This window comes from Vipera ursinii (genome assembly GCF_947247035.1).
Source record: "Vipera ursinii genome assembly, chromosome: 1".
Classification (NCBI taxonomy): domain Eukaryota; kingdom Metazoa; phylum Chordata; class Lepidosauria; order Squamata; family Viperidae; genus Vipera; species Vipera ursinii.
In genome coordinates, this window is record NC_139512.1 from 326,145,855 (window position 1) to 326,166,907 (window position 21,053).

Here is a 21,053-nt window from a genome sequence, read left to right on the forward strand (position 1 = left end):
TGAGAAAAATTAATCAGTGGAACAGCTTGCCTTCGAAACTTGTAGGCATCACTTGAGGTTTTTAAGAACAGATTAGACAACCATCTATCTGAAATGGTATAGGGTCTCCTGCTTGAGCAAGGGGTTAGAGTAGAAGACTTCCATGGTTCCTTTCGGGTCTATTCTGATTGACAAACTGATAATACATTTTATTCAATTCAATTTTTATTATCACAGCCAAAGGCCAACACATAAATTAAGCATTCAAATAAAATAAAACTAAACAGGACCAACACAAGAAGACATAGCAATATATTACAATTAATGATGTAATCAATGGGTGACCAAGGTCTGCCTAGTTTCACAGACAGTATAACAAAACCTAGCCTATCTTCAGAAAAACTGAATCATATTGACCTGACAATAAAAATACATTGAGTATATTCTAATGCTGGATAAAAGCATGTAATAAAATTAATTATAAAAGATTATTAAAAAGATCTAAAAGTACATTTTATGTGAACAAATACTTTTTATCTGTCCTTAATCTGCTCCAAATCATTTGGCTCTATTATTATAAGATTGGGAAAGATTATTTCAAAGTTCACAGCTTCATTAGCTTCTATTTGTCTTTATTATTTATTATTAATTTTTTAATTGACATATATTTATTTATTTATTTATTTATTTATTTATTTATTTATTTATTTATTTATTTATTTGAAAGGTATTAAATTCCTACAGTCATTTTATATTGTGTTTTGCAGTTAGTGGATGCATATTATTACTTTGGAAAGATGCTTGGAGAAAAACTAATGCATAAACCAAATTACACAATGCTGAATTAGCTATCTCTGGAGTTCTTGGTGCTCTCTGACTTGGTTGCTTGACTGGACGTGTTTCATTAGCCAACTAGGTAACACACATTACCAACTAGATAACATCATCAATGCTTGTGAGAGTGTTACTTATGGTAGTTTGGTAACAAAACATCTTCAGGCAAACAAGACTATGAAATGTCTTCAAACAAACAAAGGACCCCACAATTCAACCCTAAGCTATGTACATTTTTTCTGTGGCCTTCCTCTGTTATACAAAATAAACAGGTAAGTTTTTTGGCCTCTAAGAGATGTGCCTTTTACTATCAGCTTTATAGTAAGGAAATAAACAACATTTTCAGGAAATTATCTTACAACAGCAGTTTTCCAACATCTCATTTTTGGTTTTTTGGAAATGGTGAGGAATGAGCATACATTAAAGTAGCAACAGGGTTCGGGACAATAAAAATGGATCTAAAATAGGTCACAACATATGCAAAATCTGCTTAAATTAAAAAGTCAGTTTCCATCCATGGATACCGCTTGGACAAACTTTGGTCATGTCTGAGCAATAAGAAACAAAATAGTGATTGCATACAGTATGAGCAAGTGTGAGCGTGGACTGTGTAATATTGTATTATTTCCTTGTGTAATAGAAATAGCAGTTTGATCAGTTATTAGCATTTAAAATGAAATAATTTTAAGCAGTGCTTTTTTGTTTTAAAAGAAAAGGTGCTGGAACTCACACATGTCATACAACCCGCCTTGCCTACCATACAAGGTTCCATCCAAAAAAGATGCTGGAACTCCATTCTGGTAGTTCTATGAGGAAAAAAAGCCTTGATTTTAAGCAGGAGACCTGTATGAGTGCTTGAATGCAAAAGGTGAAATGCAAGCTCAGTACTGCTTTAATATCATGACAGTAATTTCTTTAAGTACGGCATCTTGGTCATTTAATTGTGGAACATGAGCTTTAAAAGAACAATTGACTATTGACCTTTAAATTTCTAGAGAATAGCACATACTAGTTTTAAAATCTAAAAAAATAATTCACCAAAGTTCCTCAAGTTTACAATGTCGTCAACTTTACTATTATTATTTTTTTAAAAGAATCCAATTACTTGAATTCACGTAATGTCAGTCATGAGTAACCAGGAACATTTACTGAGTTCAAAGCACAGAAAAGTTTATTATTACTACCTGTAATTCGAGAATCTAGTCAACTAAAGGTCAAAGATAAATTGGCGCTAAATAAGGGTAAACAGAATTCATGGAGAGTGGGGAAGGGGCCGGACTTAGTTATTTTGTGACAATGCAATTACTCTAAACTGATGACATACTTAACCCTGCCTTCCAGCTCAGCTTCTTCTTCTATATATAATAGGATAGATCACAAATGTAGAAAATTTCCAAATGCATGTTCATTATTAGATTTGTTCAACAAATTCTAGCAGTAATGGCATTTTGTGTGTTAAAAAAGAATTTAAATTAAAAATGTTGTTTCATCCCTGCTTCATGGTTGGTCTTCATGTATTCATCTCTAGTTACTTTTGTGATTTTTCATCACCTAAAGTATGTTTTCTGTAGTTCAGTGCTGATGGAACAAGTTCAGTTATGCAATGGCCTATGTAAGAATATAAGAGTCCTGATGGATCAAGCCATAGATGAATCTATGTGTCAAACAGTAGCCAACTAGATTCACATGCTGCAGTGGAGAGTTACAGGGCCCTTACACTGTTTTCCCAGCAACCAGTATTTCAGGCATGGGTGTCCAACTTTTGGCTTGCCTGAGTCTCACTGAGTGAAGAGGAATTGTCTTGGGTCACATATACTGTAAAATATGTTCTTGGCCTAGTAGTCTTAAACATCTTCACCAATGATTTAGATGAAGAACTCATCAAGTTACAAATGACAGCAAGCTGGCAGGAATAGCCAACATTCCAGAATATAGGCTTAAGATACAGAAGGATCTTGACAGACTTGAACATTGGGCACTATCTAACAAAATGAAATTCAGTGGAGAAAAAAGTAAGGTTCTACATTTAGGCAAGAAAAACCAAATGCACAGGTACGGTATAGGTGGTACCTTGCTTAACAGTAGTAACTATGAGAAGAATCTTGGAGTCCTAGTGGACAATCATTTAAATATGAGCCAACAGTGTGTTGCAGCTGCCAAAAAAGCCAACACAGTGCTAGGCTGCATTAACAGAGGGATAGAATCAAGATCATGTGAAGTGTTAATAACACTTTATAATGCCTTGATAGGGCCATACTTGGATACTGCATCCAGTTTTGGTCACCACGATATAAAAAAGATGTTGAAACTCTAGAAAGAGTACAGAGAAGAGCAACAAAGATGATTAGAGGACTGGAGGCTAAAACATATAAGGAACAGTTGCTGGGATTGGGTATGTCTAGTTTAATGAAGAGAAGGATGAGAGTTGACATGATAGCAGTGTTCCAATATCTCATGGGTTGCCACAAAGAAGTGGGAGTCAAACTATTCTCCAAAGCACCTGAAGAAGGCAGGACAAGAAGCAATGGGTGGAAACTATTGAAAGAGAAAAGCAACCTAGAACTAAGGAGAAATTTCCTGACAATTAAAACAATTAATCAGTGGAACAACTTACTTCTAAAAGCTGTGAATTCTCCAACACTGGAAGTTTTTAAGAAGAGACTGGACAGCCATTTGTCTAAAATGGTATAGGCTTTCCTGCCTGAGCAGGGGGTTGGACTAGAAGACCTCCAAGGTTGTAATAATAATAATAATAATAATAATAATAATAATAATAATAATAATAATAATAATAATAATATAATAAATTTCACTAAAATCATATAATAATGCTAAAAGTTTATGATCTTGTGAGGCTTCATCTTCCTACACTTCAAGAATTTTCTTAAGTCTTCTCTCTCTGAGTTTGAGCCATGGGGGAAGACTATTAAGTGCCTTCTTCAGGAACATTCTGCCAGAGCATTGGCTGAAATATTTCCAAAATGGATTCAACGAAAGCTGCAGGATTACTTACTTCAAAGGCAACCAGCTTGGAGGCTTCTCCGGGTCTTTTGCCAAAGTTGCTATGGGCAATTCTGAAGCTGGAAGCACTTCAGTGAATACAGGTTGAAAAGGCTGAGGGAAGTCTTATCCTGAGGTGATGGTCCGAAGTGGTTTACGATTTACTTCATTTAGGTAAATTGGGTGCCTTTTTACTTTGATGAAGTGAATCACATTAGCTTCGTGGTAGCGGTCATTTCATCACAGTGAATCTACATTGCTCTGCACAGATCTAATAATTATTAACAGAAATCATCATGGATTTGTCAAGAACCAGACTTGCATACTAACCTTATTTCATGTATTAATCGGGACTTTCTTTGTAAATTATGGGAATTTTGAGACATATATTCTAATTTCAACAAAGTATTTGATAAACCATCTCATAATATTCTGATTAAAAAGCTAAAAGTGTGGCATCACAATTCAACTGATGTGAATTATTACATTGTTCCAGTGCTTTTTTTGTAAAAGAAAAAGGTGCCGGAACTCACACATATCATACAACCCGCCTTGCCTACCCTACAAGGTTCCATCCAAAAAAGGTGCCGGAACTCCGTTCTGACCGTTCTATGAGAAAAAAAGCCCTGCATTGTTCATTCCTCATCAAACTAAACTGAAGTGTGAGGGATGCAATGATTACAGTTTGGGCCTCTATTAAACATTTTTAATGTTTTAAATTTAATAAATTTAAATAACTAATAATAATAAGCAGGAGTGAAGGGAATACCAATCAAATTTGGGGATAGCTGATTTAGTAGAATTCAGAAATGGAACTCAAGAAGTTGATAGGGTAGAGAAATGGGCTAAAAAAGCAATTGACTGCAAGCTGAAAATGATGCTGCAACGTCATTTGATAATGCTACAAAAAAGGAAAATGCACTTTTCAGCTGCATCAATAAAATGATTGTTTCGAAACCACAAAACTGGTAGATTAATTCATAGAATGTAACATCTTCTTCAGAATAATCCATTCCAACTGCAGAAATCCACTCTTATAGCATTCCCAAAAGCTGAACATCCAATTTATGTTTCAATGCCTTGATGGAGAGACACCTCTTCCCTGTATTTTAAACCCATTTTTTCTTGTCTTTTGTTCTGGCACAACTCTGGACAGATCTGCTTCATGTTCTTCAGACTGTAGTTGAAGACATGCTTTTTTACATTCATGTTATGGTCTTGGGAAATAATACCTCCTTGTTATTCTACATTGGTCATATCCTACCTCAAGAATTATGTCCAGTCCTGTTTTCAGACAAAATGGAACAGGTTTAGAACCAAAAGTACCACAAATATTATAGGGAACCTAGCAAGCGAGTCCTGGAAAGGAATGTATAGGTCTTGTTCCAAACAAAAATGAGAGACTATTGATTTGATCAAAACCTAATCAGAGTATTTTTCAAAAAGCAGCACATTAAACCTTGAACTCAATTTTGCATTTAATTTACATGCCTGGTTCTTCCAGTAGCCTGAAGAGATGGAGGTAATCCTCCAGAAACATTTATTCTCTTATCTGACAGAAAAATAAAAGATCTGAAGATGGATTTATAAATTGTTCCCCCATATAATCTTTTAGAGCTTTCATTTTTTTACATAAATATATTTTAAAGTCATGACATTGCCTTCTATTTGTGAGAATGAGACTGGGTAGATATTCACATTTACAGAAGAAAAAAAATCTCTCACTGTATTGTCCTTTATAAACATCTAAATGGAGCTATAAAGCAGATTGCTTAGATTCTGTTCAGCCTTCTATAGGGAACAAAAATATACAGCATATAATGCTGACCTAAGCATTGCAATGTCCACATTCCCGTAAAGTCAGTAAATGTAAAAAAACAATATTAAAAAGTAATTGGTTGCATTTTCATACTGAAATACTTTCAAAGTGCATTGTCAGCATTTTTAAAAATTCATAAGATTTCCCAGAATACAATTTTGAGCTTCAAAAACAGAAGACAAAATGAAGTATGCTGAAACACATTTCTCTTACAACTCCTCACCCCACCCCTGTTTTTTTTACTAAGGTCAGTAGGCTTTTTTTTTTGGCATTTTCCTGCAGTTTCAAAACTTGATTAATTTTTTTTTTAAAGAAAAAAATGCAAATTTTACCATTAAGGCAACACTTGCTTTTTATTAGTAATGAAAAATGCTAATATATCCTTTTGGTGGTAAGACTATATAGCTAACACTTGACAATAGTGATGCAATAGAGTTATTTAGAATACATTGTTCCTATAACATCCAAGAGTCCAAAGCTCTATTATGTATACTCTTTGAAAAGGTTTCAGTAGTGGCCAAAATTGTGAAAACCTTTTGGGAAAAGTGTATTTTTGAGGTTTGATGGCTAATAACACCACTTTTGGGGAGGAGTTGTACCATAAAACTATATATCAATGAAAAGATAATGCAAGAAAATTTGTTCAATTATCTGTACTGTATGAAAAGCTATAGCCAAATAACCAGAAAAAGGAAGCACAACTTAGGTTGATATCAGGTAGCTTTCCTTCATCTGATTGTAGCCAATGAGCATGAGTCTTTAGAGAGCCAATCAGGTGTCATCTTGTTTTGGCAATGAGCCAATCAGATCACAGTAGGATTCATTTATTGATGTCATGTATTGAAGCTGAGAGGAGGGCATTTGTCAGTGTGTTATGTGATCGTTATCAAGTTGGTTGGGTTTTTTTGTGTTCTTTCATTTAGTGAACTTGTCAAACGTAATAAAATTAAAGTAACGGTGCAAAGAGTTGACTGGTCACCCAGAAAGCGATGTAGAATAGTATTATTAAGTGAACAAGGCTACAGTTATAAAGAAATTAGAAGAAAAATTGGTGAAAACTTAACCAAAGGTGGCATTTCTACTGTACACCTTTTCCAAAAGGTTTCCACAATTTTGGCCACTACTGTAGGATAATCCCTCATTTCAACATTCATAACATGCTTGACAAGATTAAAATGGAGTCATTAAAGTAAATTGTGATAAGACAGGCATTATCTAATACAAGGTTTCTGTATTAAACCAGTGACACTGATCATTTAATTATTTGTTCATATTTGTTTTGGCATAGCATGTTATTTTTATTTGTTTCTCTTAGAGACTGCTGTAAGTAGCTTACAAATAACAACACAAAATGTGTTGTATATGTAAACAGTAATAATACTTCATTAACAGATTGTAAAAACTAGGGAAGCCGCCTGACAGAAAAACACGCGGGAACTTTGACAGCTGTCAAAGTTCCCCGCACAGCGCAGGCGCCACCACTGACAGCTCGCGGCTGTCAAACTCCGGACCAGGCGGAAGCCTGAGCTGTCAAAGTTCCCCGCACAGCGCAGGCGCAACCACTGACAGCTCGCGGCTGTCAAAACACCAAACCATGCGGAAGCCGGAGCTGTCAACAGAAGACGACGCGGATTGGTCCCGGTTTGACGCAGCACCAAAATGAACACTCCTGATTGGCCCTCGCTGCCAGCTGCCGGCTATAAAAGCCGGACAAGTTATTCTATGTTTGCCTTGTACTAAATAAACCCTGTTGTTAACTAGCCTGTCGTCCCGAGTGGTCCTTAGGCTACTTCACTGGCGACGAAGGTGGGATCGCTCCGGAGCTGAAGTCACGGCCGAGGAAGAGAGTTCCCGGCAAGAGCTGTCACGGGAAGTTTTAACTTCCAAAGGAGCAACCCAGGACCGGACGACATGGCAAACTTCGGGCGTGTGAGGGAATTTGATACCCGCCATCCCGAGAGATGGCAATCACACTTAGGCCAGGTCGAGGGATTCCTCCTCGTCAGTAAAATCACTGACGACAGAGCAAAGGCCGCCGCTCTTCTATACATCAGCGGACCACCAGTGTATGATGCAGCCGTTGGCCTGTTCAGCCCGGTGCCCATCACAGAAGTCTCCTACGCGGACCTGGTGGACCAGCTGAACAAGTACTATATGCCGGCTCGCTCAGAACTGTACTGGCGGGTCCAATTCGCCCAAAAGAAACAGCGGCCGGACGAGCCCGCCAACGAGTTCATCGCCGGGGTCAGACACGCCGCACGGAACTGCTGTTTCCCCGACCTGGAGGACCGCATCAGAGACCAGGTGGTGATCGGTCTGAAGGACGAGAAGCTGCAGAAGAAGCTAACATCCAAAACCGACATGAGCCTGGCAGAGCTGACCAGAGAAATAATGGCCTACGAGCACAGCCACAAGAAGAAGCCGACAACCTCGACCCCAGAGAGCCCAGCGACCGTCTTCCAAGAGAGCGCAACCTTCAGCGACAGCGAAGAGTCGGTGGATTTCACCGACGGAGAAGCCCTGCAGCGCAGAATGGAACGCAGGCAACCAAGGAGAGGCGACACTTCAGACCGCCGTAGGTCCAGGAACCCCCCCCTCCGCCGCCGCCACGTTACGAGCAACGGGCCGCCTGTACCAGCTGCGGGGGCAACCATGCCCGGGGAAGCTGCCGATTCAGAAACGCTAAATGCCACAATTGCGGAAAGACCGGCCACATCAAGCCGGTGTGCCGCAGCAAGGGCCGTGACAACGTCCATGATCTGGAGGCAAACTCCCCAGGTAGGCCAGCTACCCAGGCCAGCAGAGAAAAACCGCCAGGGCCCCTGGTAGAGACAATTGACAGGGTAAACAGCCTAAGCGCAAAGGTTAAGGTCTGGGTAAAAATTCAGGGGGTACCCTGCCACATGGAGGTGGATTCAGGGTCAGCAGTCTCCTTAATTTCATTAAAAACGTATCAGGAGATCTGTCGGCAAGGCAAGGGACAAATTCCCCTGAGGCAAACCCAAGTACACCTAGCTGACTTCCAGAAAACCCCCATTCCTCTGGAAGGGAGGGCTAAGGTTATAGTGCAGTACAAGAAGTTCAAGGGTCCCTTAGAGGTTTTAGTTACGCCAGGGAACCGCACCAACTTGATAGGGTTAAACTGGTTCGGGCCGCTAGGGATCGCCATAACGGGGGTAAACACAATTCAATCACCCAGCCTAGAAGCCGTTTGCAACAAATATGCAGACATCTTCGATGGCACTTTAGGAAAATACACTGGACCCCCCATCTCCTTACAGTTAAACCCAGCAATCCAACCAATTAAGATAAGAGCTAGGAGAGTACCCTTTGCCCTAAAAGAAAAAATAGAAAACGAACTTGATCGCCTCATAGGCCTCGGGGTGCTTGAACCAACGGAGGGGGGGACCTGGGAGACCCCTATTGTCACCCCAATTAAACCTAATGGAGAAGTGAGAGTCTGCGCAGACTATAAAGCGACAGTCAACCTAGCCCTCAGCCCCCACGCTTACCCGGTGCCAGCGGTAAGGGACGTATTTGCTTCCATCCGTTCTGGCGCCATTTTCGCCAAACTCGATCTCACGCAGGCGTATTTACAACTGCCTGTCACTGAGGACACTGCGGAAGCCCAGACAATTGTCACCCACCGCGGTGCCTTTAAAGTAAAGAGACTCCAATTCGGCATATCGGCGGCCCCAGGTATATTTCAGGGTATCATGGAGAAGACCCTGAAGGGAATACCCGGGGTCTGCCCCTATTTCGACGATGTTCTCATCGCCGGAGAAAACGAAGCAAACTTAGCTGACAGGCTGTCAGCTGTGCTGAGCCGGCTCAGAGAAGCCGGCCTCAAACTAAAGCGAGAAAAGTGCTCTATTGGAGTCACATCCACTGAATTCCTAGGGTACAAAATAGACGGCCAGGGCATCCACCCCACCACAGATAAACTAAGGGCTATTCAAACTGCACCCAGCCCAAGGAATAAACAAGAGCTTCAAGCTTTTTTAGGGTTATTAAACTTCTACCATGCCTTCATCCCCCATAAAGCCACTATCGCGGAGCCCCTGCATAGGCTCCTGGACAAGGGCACTGTTTGGTCCTGGACCAAGATACATGAGAATAGTTTCCAATCATTAAAACAGATTATCTGTCACAGCTCAACTATCACCCTATTCAGAGAAGATACCCCAATATGCATCGCTTGCGATGCCTCTCCCTATGGAATCGGGGCTGTATTAAGTCATCTATTCAAGGACGGTACACAAAGACCCATAGCCTTCTATTCACGCACTCTGACCAAAGCAGAAAGAAATTACGCACAAATAGACAGGGAAGCCCTAGCAATAGTTGCAGGGGTCAAAAAATTTCATGACTACCTTTATGGGAGGCCATTTACTATATTTACTGACCACAAACCCCTGCTGGGCATATTCACTTGGAATAAAACTACACCACAAATTCTCTCTCCGAGAATATTACGGTGGTCCACATTCTTAGCAGCCTATTCCTATCAGCTAATACATAAACCAGGAAAAGAATTAGGACACGCAGACTGCCTCAGCAGACTGCCCATGCAAAACAAGGACTCTGACCCAGCCCCAGCCGGTCTGATTTTAGCAATCTCCCAACTTCCAGATTGCCCCCTGACTGCAAACATTATAGCCAACAATTCAGCCAAAGACAAAATACTTACCAGAATCCTCAAATGGGCCACAACAGGGTGGCCAGCTCAAAACCCACAACCCCAATTCCAACCATATTTTAACAGGAAAAATGAGATCTCCACCCATAGGGGATGCCTGCTGTGGGGAAATAGGGTCATCATACCAGAGGAAAACATAGACCAAACATTACACATTTTACATGAAGGACACCCAGGCATTGTAAAGATGAAAGCGATGGCTAGAAGTTATGTATGGTGGCCAGGCATTGATAAACAAATAGAAAAGTACGTGGGAGGGTGCTATACCTGTCAGGCGACCCGAAACGAGCCACCCCAAGCACCGATCCACAAATGGGAAACTACAAGGAACCCTTGGTCACGTATACATTTAGATTTTGCAGGACCTATCCAGGGCCAAAGTTTCTTAATTGTAGTGGACAGCTATTCTAAATGGCTAGAAGTCACTCCCCTTAGAAAAACAACGTCCGAATCCACTATTCAAGCCTTAAGGAAAATATTCGCCACACATGGCCTTCCAGACACCATAGTTTCAGACAACGGACCTCAATTCACCTCTCGTGAATTTCAGATGTTCGCTATGAAGAATTGTATTAGGCTGGTAACGTCGGCGCCGTTCCACCCATCGTCGAACGGGATGGCTGAAATTATGGTACGGTCCACAAAAGAAGCCTTGAAAAAATTCGTTAAAGGGAATTGGCAGAGGCGTCTCAGCCAGTTCCTCTTGTCACAACACTCAACCCCATGCACAACAACGGGCAAATCACCAGCGGAATTGAGATGGGGGAGGAGGCTAATAACACGACTCGATAGACTGCACCCTGACACATACCCAGAAGAAAAAGAGCACCCCTACCCAAACCGCACACTCAACCCAGGACAATTGATATGGGCACGGTCATACACGGATAAAAACAAGTGGGTCCAAGGGACAGTACTAAAACAAACCGGACCCATTTCATACCTTATTGCCACACAAGCACACGGCAACATACGCCGCCATATTGACCAACTCAGACCCAGACAACCACCACACAACTCTGAGCACCCAAAGCATTCCGAGCTACAACCCCCCCCCCGGAAATACTTCCTATGCCAAACCAGGAAGAAGAACAGCAGGGGAACGAACTACCAGAACCAGACAATCCCCCACCCCTTCGCCGCTCCAACAGGAATCGAAGAGCCCCCACCTACCTAAGAGACTATCAGTGGGCAGGTTCCAACGTCCAAGGGGAAGGAAACGCGCCAGGGGAGGGGTAAGGGGTGTGTTGTATATGTAAACAGTAATAATACTTCATTAACAGATTGTAAAAACTAGGGAAGCCGCCTGACAGAAAAACACGCGGGAACTTTGACAGCTGTCAAAGTTCCCCGCACAGCGCAGGCGCCACCACTGACAGCTCGCGGCTGTCAAACTCCGGACCAGGCGGAAGCCTGAGCTGTCAAAGTTCCCCGCACAGCGCAGGCACAACCACTGACAGCTCGCGGCTGTCAAAACACCAAACCATGCGGAAGCCGGAGCTGTCAACAGAAGACGACGCGGATTGGTCCCGGTTTGACGCGGCGCCAAAATGAACACTCCTGATTGGCCCTCGCTGCCAGCTGCCGGCTATAAAAGCCGGACAAGTTATTCTATGTTTGCCTTGTACTAAATAAACCCTGTTGTTAACTAGCCTGTCGTCCCGAGTGGTCCTTAGGCTACTTCACAAAAAGTTTAATAGCAAACTAATAGTATATGTAACAACAACTCCTCTTATGTGTTACGTTTCATGAGAAATAAAATCTTGGTAACTCCTATGCTTTCATGGCTCTTAAAAAATATAATGACAATATTCTGGCTGTTTGGAATAGGTTGCTCTAGATTATAGAGGTGCCCTCATTGAGAAAGTTTGACAAAGAATTTGTGTTTTATTATTCAAGACATAGTATATTATGTGAAACTAGACATTAAGAATTGGTATATCGTGTGGAGGCTCCATGTGTGCTGTTTCTATGCTATTTCCTTCCCAGTTTATAAAGAGAATCATCTTATTTACTAAATCTTTATCCCAAAGCCTTGATGTAATCCCTCACTACACTCATCTGCCATGGAATAAGGGTACAAGTGTTTTTAATAAACTGACAGTTGGTTAACAATGGAAACCAGAATAGACATAGATTGGAAAATATCACACAAAATGTGATATGGTCCCCTAGAATTGGATCCAGTACTTTTAAACTTGTACACATACAGTATATATGGTCTAAAATTATGGCTGAACAGTGTTGTGACCATGTTTGCTGCTGATACTAAACTATTGAGAGTGATAACATCAAGAAGGTATTGTAAATAGAATAAAAAAACTTGTCTCTACTAGGTTAGGGCTTCAAAATGGCAAATTCAATAAAGTATTTTGTTAGCTGCGAAGTCATGTCCGACCCATCGCGACCCTATGGACAACGTTCCTCCAGGCCTTCCTGTCCTCTACCATCTTCTGGAGTCCATGTAAGCTCACACCTACTGCTTCAGTGACTCCATCCAGCCACTTCATTCTCTGTCGTCTCCTTCTTCTCTTGCCCTCAATCTTTCCCAGCATTAGGTTCTTCTCCAGTGAGTCCTTCCTTCTCATTAGGTGGCCAAAGTATTTTGAGTTTTAGCTTCAGGATCTGGCCTTCTAAAGAGCAGTCAGTGTTGATCTCCTCTAGGACTGACTGGTTTGATCGCCTTGCAGTCCAAGGGACTCGCAGGAGTCTTCTCCAGCACCATAGTTCAAAGGCCTCAATTCTTTGGAGCTCAGCCTTTCTTATGGTCCAACTTTCACTGCCATACATTGCAACTGGGAAGATCATAGCCTTGACTATATGCACTTTTGTTGACAGGGTGATGTCTCTGCTTTTTAGTGTGCTGTCTAGAATTGCCATGGCTTTCCTCCCGAGGAGCAAGCATCTTTTAATTTCTTGGCTACAGTCCCCATCTGCAGTGATAAACTACTATAAAAGCATACATGTTGGCAGAACAGAAATCTAAACTTACACATTAATGAGGTATGAATTATCAATGACTGTCAGGCTCACTGGAAGACTTCAGAGAATTTCCTGGATGTTAAATCTAGTGTGGTTTGATGTGGTTAGACTCTAAATTCATGCACAGCTTAATGTAGAGAGCCATAGAGATGACCTTGAAGAAGCCATCCAGAAGCCACAGCAGGTGCAGAAGCATGCATTAAATCCAAGGAGAAAATATTAAAAAAAAGACTCATACTCCCTGGAGTATTACAGGGAGGGGAGGAAAAGCACAGGATTATAAGATAGTGTCACCACAGCATATTTCAATGAGGTATTGTTCTAGTTTTCTTTTCTGATCTGGTCTACATGATAGGTTCTCTGACACTTAAAGCTCTCTGATGCAAAACACAGCATGTCTAGATAAGAATCTTTGTTGCACGCTGGAAACAAGCTAGTACAATATTCATGTTGGCCTCTGATAACATAAAATATATATTTTTTCTTTATATCTATTGTAATTTTATTTTGATGCTTCTTTCTCTCACCTTTCACATGTTTTAATTGACATTTTGCCCTGTACCTCTTGGCTTTGCAGTGAACAACTATAGTATTGTTAACTCTGTTTTCTGTCCTGAGAAACTCTGGTTCTCCCATACTAATTAAAAGGAAAGGATTATTGGAGTTATGTTCAATGGAAATGTCCACCCCATGTGGTGCTACTGTTAAAAAAAAGACAAATTCCAAATCATTGCCTCATAGAGTTGAAAGGCCATGTAAATTACTGACTCCAGTTTCTTGGACAAGAATCCAAATTAAAACTTCCTTGACAGGTGGCTGTCTAGCCTCTACCTTGATCACATCAACTGAAGAGAGCTCACTTGGATAATTGGTTCCACTATCCACTATTTTTATTATTAGGAAGGTTTTTTCCTAGCATTTAGTAGGATGTGCCTTTCTTTGTTTTAAGACCATTGTTCTGTGTCTTGCAGTCTGGAACCACTGAGAACAGATTATGGTGTGACATCTTTTCAGAGTTTGATGACAGTTGTTCTATTAAGTCTCTGGTCTAAGACTTAACAAGAAACCTAAAAAAGCCAGATTCCTTCAACAAGAATCTGTGACACTTAGTTTCTAGTCCTGTAACCAGTATTGTTACATTTTCCTGAACCTGTTCCAGTTTCTCTGAATCCCTCTTAATATAGCTACAATTGGACGCAGTGATTATTTTGCATGAATTGGGGGCAAAAAGACTTATGTTGATTCAGCCTAGAGTTGCCTTTGTCCATCCACATCAAAAGATATTTCCCATAAGTTAGGTATCACAAAGCAAGAGATTTATGAAGAAACTTTTAGCCCACATAGATCATATAATCATAGGTCTAGAAGGTCTTTTGAAGTCTTCTAGTCCAATCCCCAGCCAAAGGCCTTATACCATTCTGGACAAATGGTTGTCCAATCTTTTCTTGAAAACCTCTAGCAATGGAACACACACAAATCAGAGGCAAGCTGTTCCATTGATTAATTGTTCTCACTGTCAGGAAATTCCTCCTTATTTCCAGGTTGAATCTCCCGCTGACAAGCTTGTACCCATTGCTTTTTGTCCTGCCTTCAAGTGCTATGGAGAATAAATTGACACCCTCTTCCCTATGACCATCCTTCAAGTATTGGAATACTGCTATCGTGTTTCCCTGAATCTTCTCTTCATTGTGTTAAAGATACATAGTTCCCATAGCCACTTATCATATGATTTAGCCTCCAGACCTTTTATCATCTTTGTTGTTCTTTTTTGCATTCTTTTTAGGGCCCCAACATCTTTTTTGTGTTAACCAGAATTTGATGCAGTACTCCAAATGTGGCCTCATTAGTGCAGTATAGAGTTGTACTATCACTTCCTATGATGTTGATGCTATCCTTCTGTTGGTGCAGCTTAGTACTGCGTTTGCTTTTTTGGCAGCTACAACACTACTGGCTCATACTTAAGTCTACTAGGACATACAGATCTTTCTCACAGTTATTATTGTTGAGCTAAGTACCTTCTATTCTATATCCATGTATTTTATTTTTCCTGTTTAACTTCTGGACCTTACTTTTCTCACCACTGAAATGCATCTTGTTGAATATTCTCAAGTCTATCAAGATCCTTCTGAATCTTGAGTCTTCCAAATTGTTGGCAAGTCCCCCCCCAGCTTGGTGTCATCTGTGTTCCCCTCTTCTAAACCATTTATGAAGATGTTGAAAAGCATCAGGTTCAAGCATGCAGGGGTACCCTACTGCCTGCTTCCCTCCATGTAGATATAGATTTTTATTATAAATGTTCAAGTAGAAGTTAGATGGCCATCTGAATGGGATGTTCTCATTTGGATTTTTAGTACTGTACTCAGCCTAAGCCATTTTTTCCAACTGTGATTCTGTTCTATCATTTGCTGTCCTCCAGTGGCCTGGCATTTTACCAATTCTCTAGAATTTTGTAAGAAGCCCCCCTTTAAATTATTTTCTGTTTAACAGTTCCAAATTCGAAATTACTACAAAGCGTGTTATTATAAATTTGGGATAAGAAAATCAGATTAACGTTTATAATTATTTAATTGTACTTGGTGAAATCTAAAGAAATATGTATTCATTTTTAAAAAAATATTAAATAGCTTTTGTTGTTTTCTACTTTTCTGTAAAGCTCCCTAGATAGTGGGAACTTGTCTGAAGCTTCCCAATATGCTACAGAGCACAGCTTGAACTGAACTTTTATTATAACATCAGAACTAAAAGCCTTTTGCAACTGTTTATTGTCTCTGGCAGTAAGACTGATGCTCTACCTCTTGGATTTAATTCCAGTAACTTTTCCTAACATGTTTTCTTCATTATAAGGAAAAGCTCATGTTTCTAAAAGTCAGTATTAAATGAAAATGGTATATTTAAATTTTGTGCATTCTTGTCCCAGGAGACTTTAATTTCTAATATAGCTTCAATCGTTTCAACTTTGGATAGAATTAAATATAATTTATTGGGAAAACTTCTATTCATTTAGATACATGAATTGGATATAATTCTTAAAACAATGTAGCTAATGTGTATTTATAGCCAGTGCTTTGATTTGAAGATGGGGTCCTTCACTCTTTTATTAGTTCTTAGTGGCTAGTCATAATATATTAATTATATGATAGTGTATTTGTTTTAGGACATTCCTATTTAGAGTAGGCATATCCAAAGTATAATGATTGAAAAGACTGCCAATCATTTGATACTTCATTTTTCATTGCATAAAGAAATGGAAAAAAAACCCCAAAAACCTGAAGTTGCAGATTTGGTTTCTGACCTTTCAGAATGTCAAAACACTCATGAAAACACAATAGTATGATTTAGGCAGGGCTGTCTCTCAGGATGTGGTAAAAAAAAGTTAAGATGGTGGCCATGAAAGCAATGAAAGCTTTGCCTGTTTTTTTATATGTATTGTGTCATCTATACATATACATATACATACTTTGGCCACCTAATGAGAAGGAAGGACTCACCGGAGAAGAGCCTAATGCTGGGAAAGATTGAGGGCAAGAGAAGAAGGGGACGACAGAGAATGAGGTGGCTGGATGGAGTCCCTGAAGCAGTAGGCGTGAGCTTAAATGGACTCCAGAAGATGGTAGAGGACAGGAAAGCCTGGAGGAACATTGTCCATAGGGTCGCGATGGGTCGGACACGACTTTGCAACTAACAACAACAACATACATATAAAAACAGGCAGAGCTTCAATTACAAAGTGCAGTGGTTAGAATGCAATTCTGCAGCCTAACTCACTGCTAACTCCAGGAGTTCAGTTCTGAGTGGCTCAAGGTTGACTCGGTCTTCCATCCTTCCGAGGTTGGTAAAATGAGGACCCAGATTGTTGGGGGCAATATGCTGACTTGGTAAACTGCTTAGAGAGGGTTATAAAGCACTATGAAGCAGTATATAAATCTTAAGTGCTATTGCTACACCATTGTGGTTATGATCTTGACTATTTTTACTGCACCCTGGAGTCATCCCTTTGGATTACTTGCTAAATTTCGCTAAATTTATCACTTTCCATCATACAGGTGTCAGTCCAGTCTAAAGCAATTTAGTAGTTGGAATTAGGCAAAATGCAACATATTCTCTGGCCACTGAATTGGAAGGCTTCTGATTTAGGAGAGGGATAAATTACTTATTAATAATGCTGATACTGTTGTATGCCAATTTATTTATCTATTAAGTCAGGAGATAGGTACAAAGAAGAAAAAATTCAGCACAATTTTTTTTGGAGGGGGGGTACCTTTGAGTCATATTGACTCCTGGTGACTGCTGCAATTTTCTTGGCAAGGATTAGTAGAAATTGTTTTTACCTTGCCTTGTTCTTTCTAAGGCTGACAGTGACTGACTCAAAGACACCCAGTTGGTTTTGTGCCAAAGAACTCATGGTCTTCCAGCTTTTAGCCTAGTGCCTTAACCACTATACCAAACTGGTCCTCTCGGCACAAATATGTATCAGTAAAATATTTTATTTTCTGAAAAGTAATTACTATTTTTAAAGGCAAACTTAATTACTGTTCAGGGAGCAGAGAGGTGATGCAACAACTTAGGTTTTCTTCTAGTATGGCTCTTTAAAGAAAAAGATCCCCAAACCCCATGAACTTGCTGTCTTTTACAGTGCTACAGTATATTATCTATATGCCTGCATATCTATCACATCATTTCCTTTTGGCGTAAGCAATATTTTGCCAAATGCAGACAAGAAACAAGAAACAGTAAGAAACAAGTCACAGCATGATGTAAGAAAAAAGAAAAGGCAGTATAGTTTTGATAATGACCTCTACCTCCCATCATGGCCTTGATAAGTTGTGACTTTCACATAGTGTTTATCAGTGCTTTTTTTGTAAAAGAAAAAGGTGCCGGAACTCACACATGTCATACAACCCGCCTTGCCTATCCTACAAGGTTCCATCCAAAAAAAGGTGCCGGAACTCCGTTCTGAGCGTTCTATGACAAAAAAAGCCCTGGTGTTTATGTATCAAACCATGTGCAGCATTCCCTGATAAGTATAAGGAGAGCACTGGCCATTTTTGCTATGCCATTCAACCCTGGCGATCAATGGGGTGACAGTTGTCGCAGCCAGATTGCCCTCACATCCTTTTTAACTTCTATATCAACCCCCTGATCAATCTCTTACAGAACCCTGACCTGCATCCGCCTAACCTAGCACAACGCAAAGTCCTGATTCTCCTATATGCTGATGATGCTGTTATTATCTCACAAACTCCTGCAGGACTGAAGAGAGCAATTAGGGCAATACTTGGCTATTGCAGACAGAACAAGTTGCAATAAAGAAGAGTCAATGCCCATTTTTACCCTATGAACACTTGCACTTTTAACACTTGCAAGCTAGGATCTCTAGAAATTAGGTTGCAAAACAATATTCATTTGTCATTGATCCTACCAGCTAAGAGATCCGTGCAATGTATTTATACACACATAAAGTTGTGTGTTGGTCATACCCTATGAAAGTGATCATATTATAGGCTAATGAACTTCTCTGGCATAATAACATCTCTGGGGTGATTCAAAAGATAAATAGTTGCAGTTAGTTTATATTAAAATCTGCAGGTCAAGTTAATAATTTGAATTAGTTAAAATGAATTTAATGGGATATAAAAACAAGTTTGGAATCAACCAATTATATGTAAATTACATTTATATAGTAATTATGTTTCATCTTAAAATAATATCATTTTCAGGGCACTAAAAAGGCTTTAGGATTTAATACAATCATTGCTGTTCACATAGATAGTGTAAAGTTTACAAGAAAACTGACTGCCCTTTAATCTGCATGTTCAGTTGTGCAGTCTGTCCTTTCTCATCAGATGGTGGTCACTTTATTGCTATATCAGCATTATCTTCCAGCATTGTCTTCTGGAAAAATATTTTCTGTTCCTCATTAAGCTGAAAACTATTATGAAATGTATCTTAGAAGATACAAAATGGTAATGTTCATAAGCCACTCAAGTGTGCTGCAGTGCTAGGCTGCGTTAACAGAGGGATAGAATCAAGATCACGTGAAGTGTTAATATCACTTTACAATGCCTTGGTAAGGCCACACTTGGAATACTGCATCCAGTTTTGGTCACCACAATGTAAAAAAGATGTTGAGACTCTAGAAAGATTACAGAGAAGAGCAACAAAGATGATTGGGGGACTGGAGGCTAAAACATATAAGGAATGGTTGTTGGAATTGGGTATGTCTAGTTTAATGAAGAGAAGGGTGAGGGGTGACATGATAGCAGTGTTCCAATATCTCAGGCTGCCACAAAGAAGAGAGAATCAAGCTATTCTCCAAAGCACCTGAAGGCAAGACAAGAAACAATGGATGGAAACTAACCAAAGAGAGAAGCAACCTAGAACTAAGGAGAAACTTCCTGACAGTTAGAACAATTAAGCAGTGGAATAACCTGCCTCCAGAAGCTGTGAATGCTCCAACACTGGAAGTTTTTAAGAAGAGACTGGACAGCCATTTGTCTGAAATGGTAGGGTTTCCTGCCTGAGCAGGGGTTTGGACGAGATGACTCCAAGGCCCCTTCCAACATTGTCATCATCATCATCCTCATCATCATTATTATTATTATTCACAAAACAGAATAAATGATGTTTTAAATAATTAGAATATTAAAACAATTTTTAAGGATATGTAGTATTCCAGCTAAAGCATACAGTATAAGCTAGATGTTTGTTCTATAACTTACTGTTTTTATTTTTATTTTTATGATACCAGATAATACTATCTACCTAATAAACCTTGTAATTTAACATGCCTTTCCATTTACTTTTTCAGGTTGTGTGGAGGAAACTTGGAGATGCTGCAGGCTCGTGTCCTGGAATTAGACAGCACTTGTCTGGAAGCCAATACAAAGGGCCAATGTGAATGGCTATTAAAATGAAGAAGGATTCCAAGTGTCAGTGGACTTCACAACAACCTTTTTAGTAGTAATGAGACAATGCCAAATACTTTCTAGGCCATCACTGGAAAATAGAAGTCTTTTATTTGTAGACTTTAGTGTGAGTTATCTAGATCTTCAACTAATATACACCATTCTGGTTTTGCCACAAGCATTTTCAATACACACACACACACACACACACACACACACACACACACACACAGGAGAATATAGCTAACAATCATCAAGGTGGTTCAAATTAATTCAGAAGAAAAACTGTCAGAGAAAGTGCATTTGTAGAAAGAGAAAGAAAGAAAGAGAAAGAGAAAGAAAGAAAGAAAAAGAAAGAAAGAAAGATTCAGGGGTGGGATTCAGCTGGTTTGCACTGGTTAGCAATTTTTTTATTGACTTTGGTGAACCGGCTGATGCCCTAGCCCAGGGGTCAGCAACCTGAAACAGTGAAAGAGTCACTCGGAACTGGTTCCCTCACAAAAGGAAAAACTGGGAGCCGCAAAAAATGTGTGCGCATGCGTGTACATGCGCGCATGCTCAGAACAGGGTTTGACTGAAGAGTGGAGCCAAGGCGAGGTATGCACCTACTCTGCATATTTGAATTGATTGGTTGAACTTTTTTAGTCCCACTTTTTTTTTTGGACTGCACATGGCAGAGGACTGGGAGCTGCATGCGGCTCCAGAGCCGCGGGTTGCAGACCTGTGCCCTAGCCCTTTTTCACAAGGCCTAGAATGTACCTGGATGCCACTTCCGGAAGTCCGTTTTGAAGGCCTCCGAGGCCCAGAATGGATTTCCAGAAGTGGTGTCCACACA

General features: G+C 40.0%; 1 protein-coding gene across 4 annotated transcripts in view; it reads left to right on the top strand.

Annotated features, from left to right (window-relative positions):
* CCDC85A (coiled-coil domain containing 85A) overlaps positions 1-20,584 on the top strand; it is a 165,438-nt gene extending 144,854 nt beyond the window's left edge. For all 4 annotated transcript variants that reach the window (XM_083377845.1, XM_083377846.1, XM_083377848.1 and 1 more), the window contains one exon: positions 20,122-20,584. In XM_083377845.1, coding sequence (XP_083233971.1) covers positions 20,122-20,211 — 90 coding nt within the window. In that variant the 3' untranslated portion in view covers positions 20,212-20,584. The remainder of the gene's footprint in view (positions 1-20,121) is intronic.
* Positions 20,585-21,053: the final 469 nt, after the last annotated feature.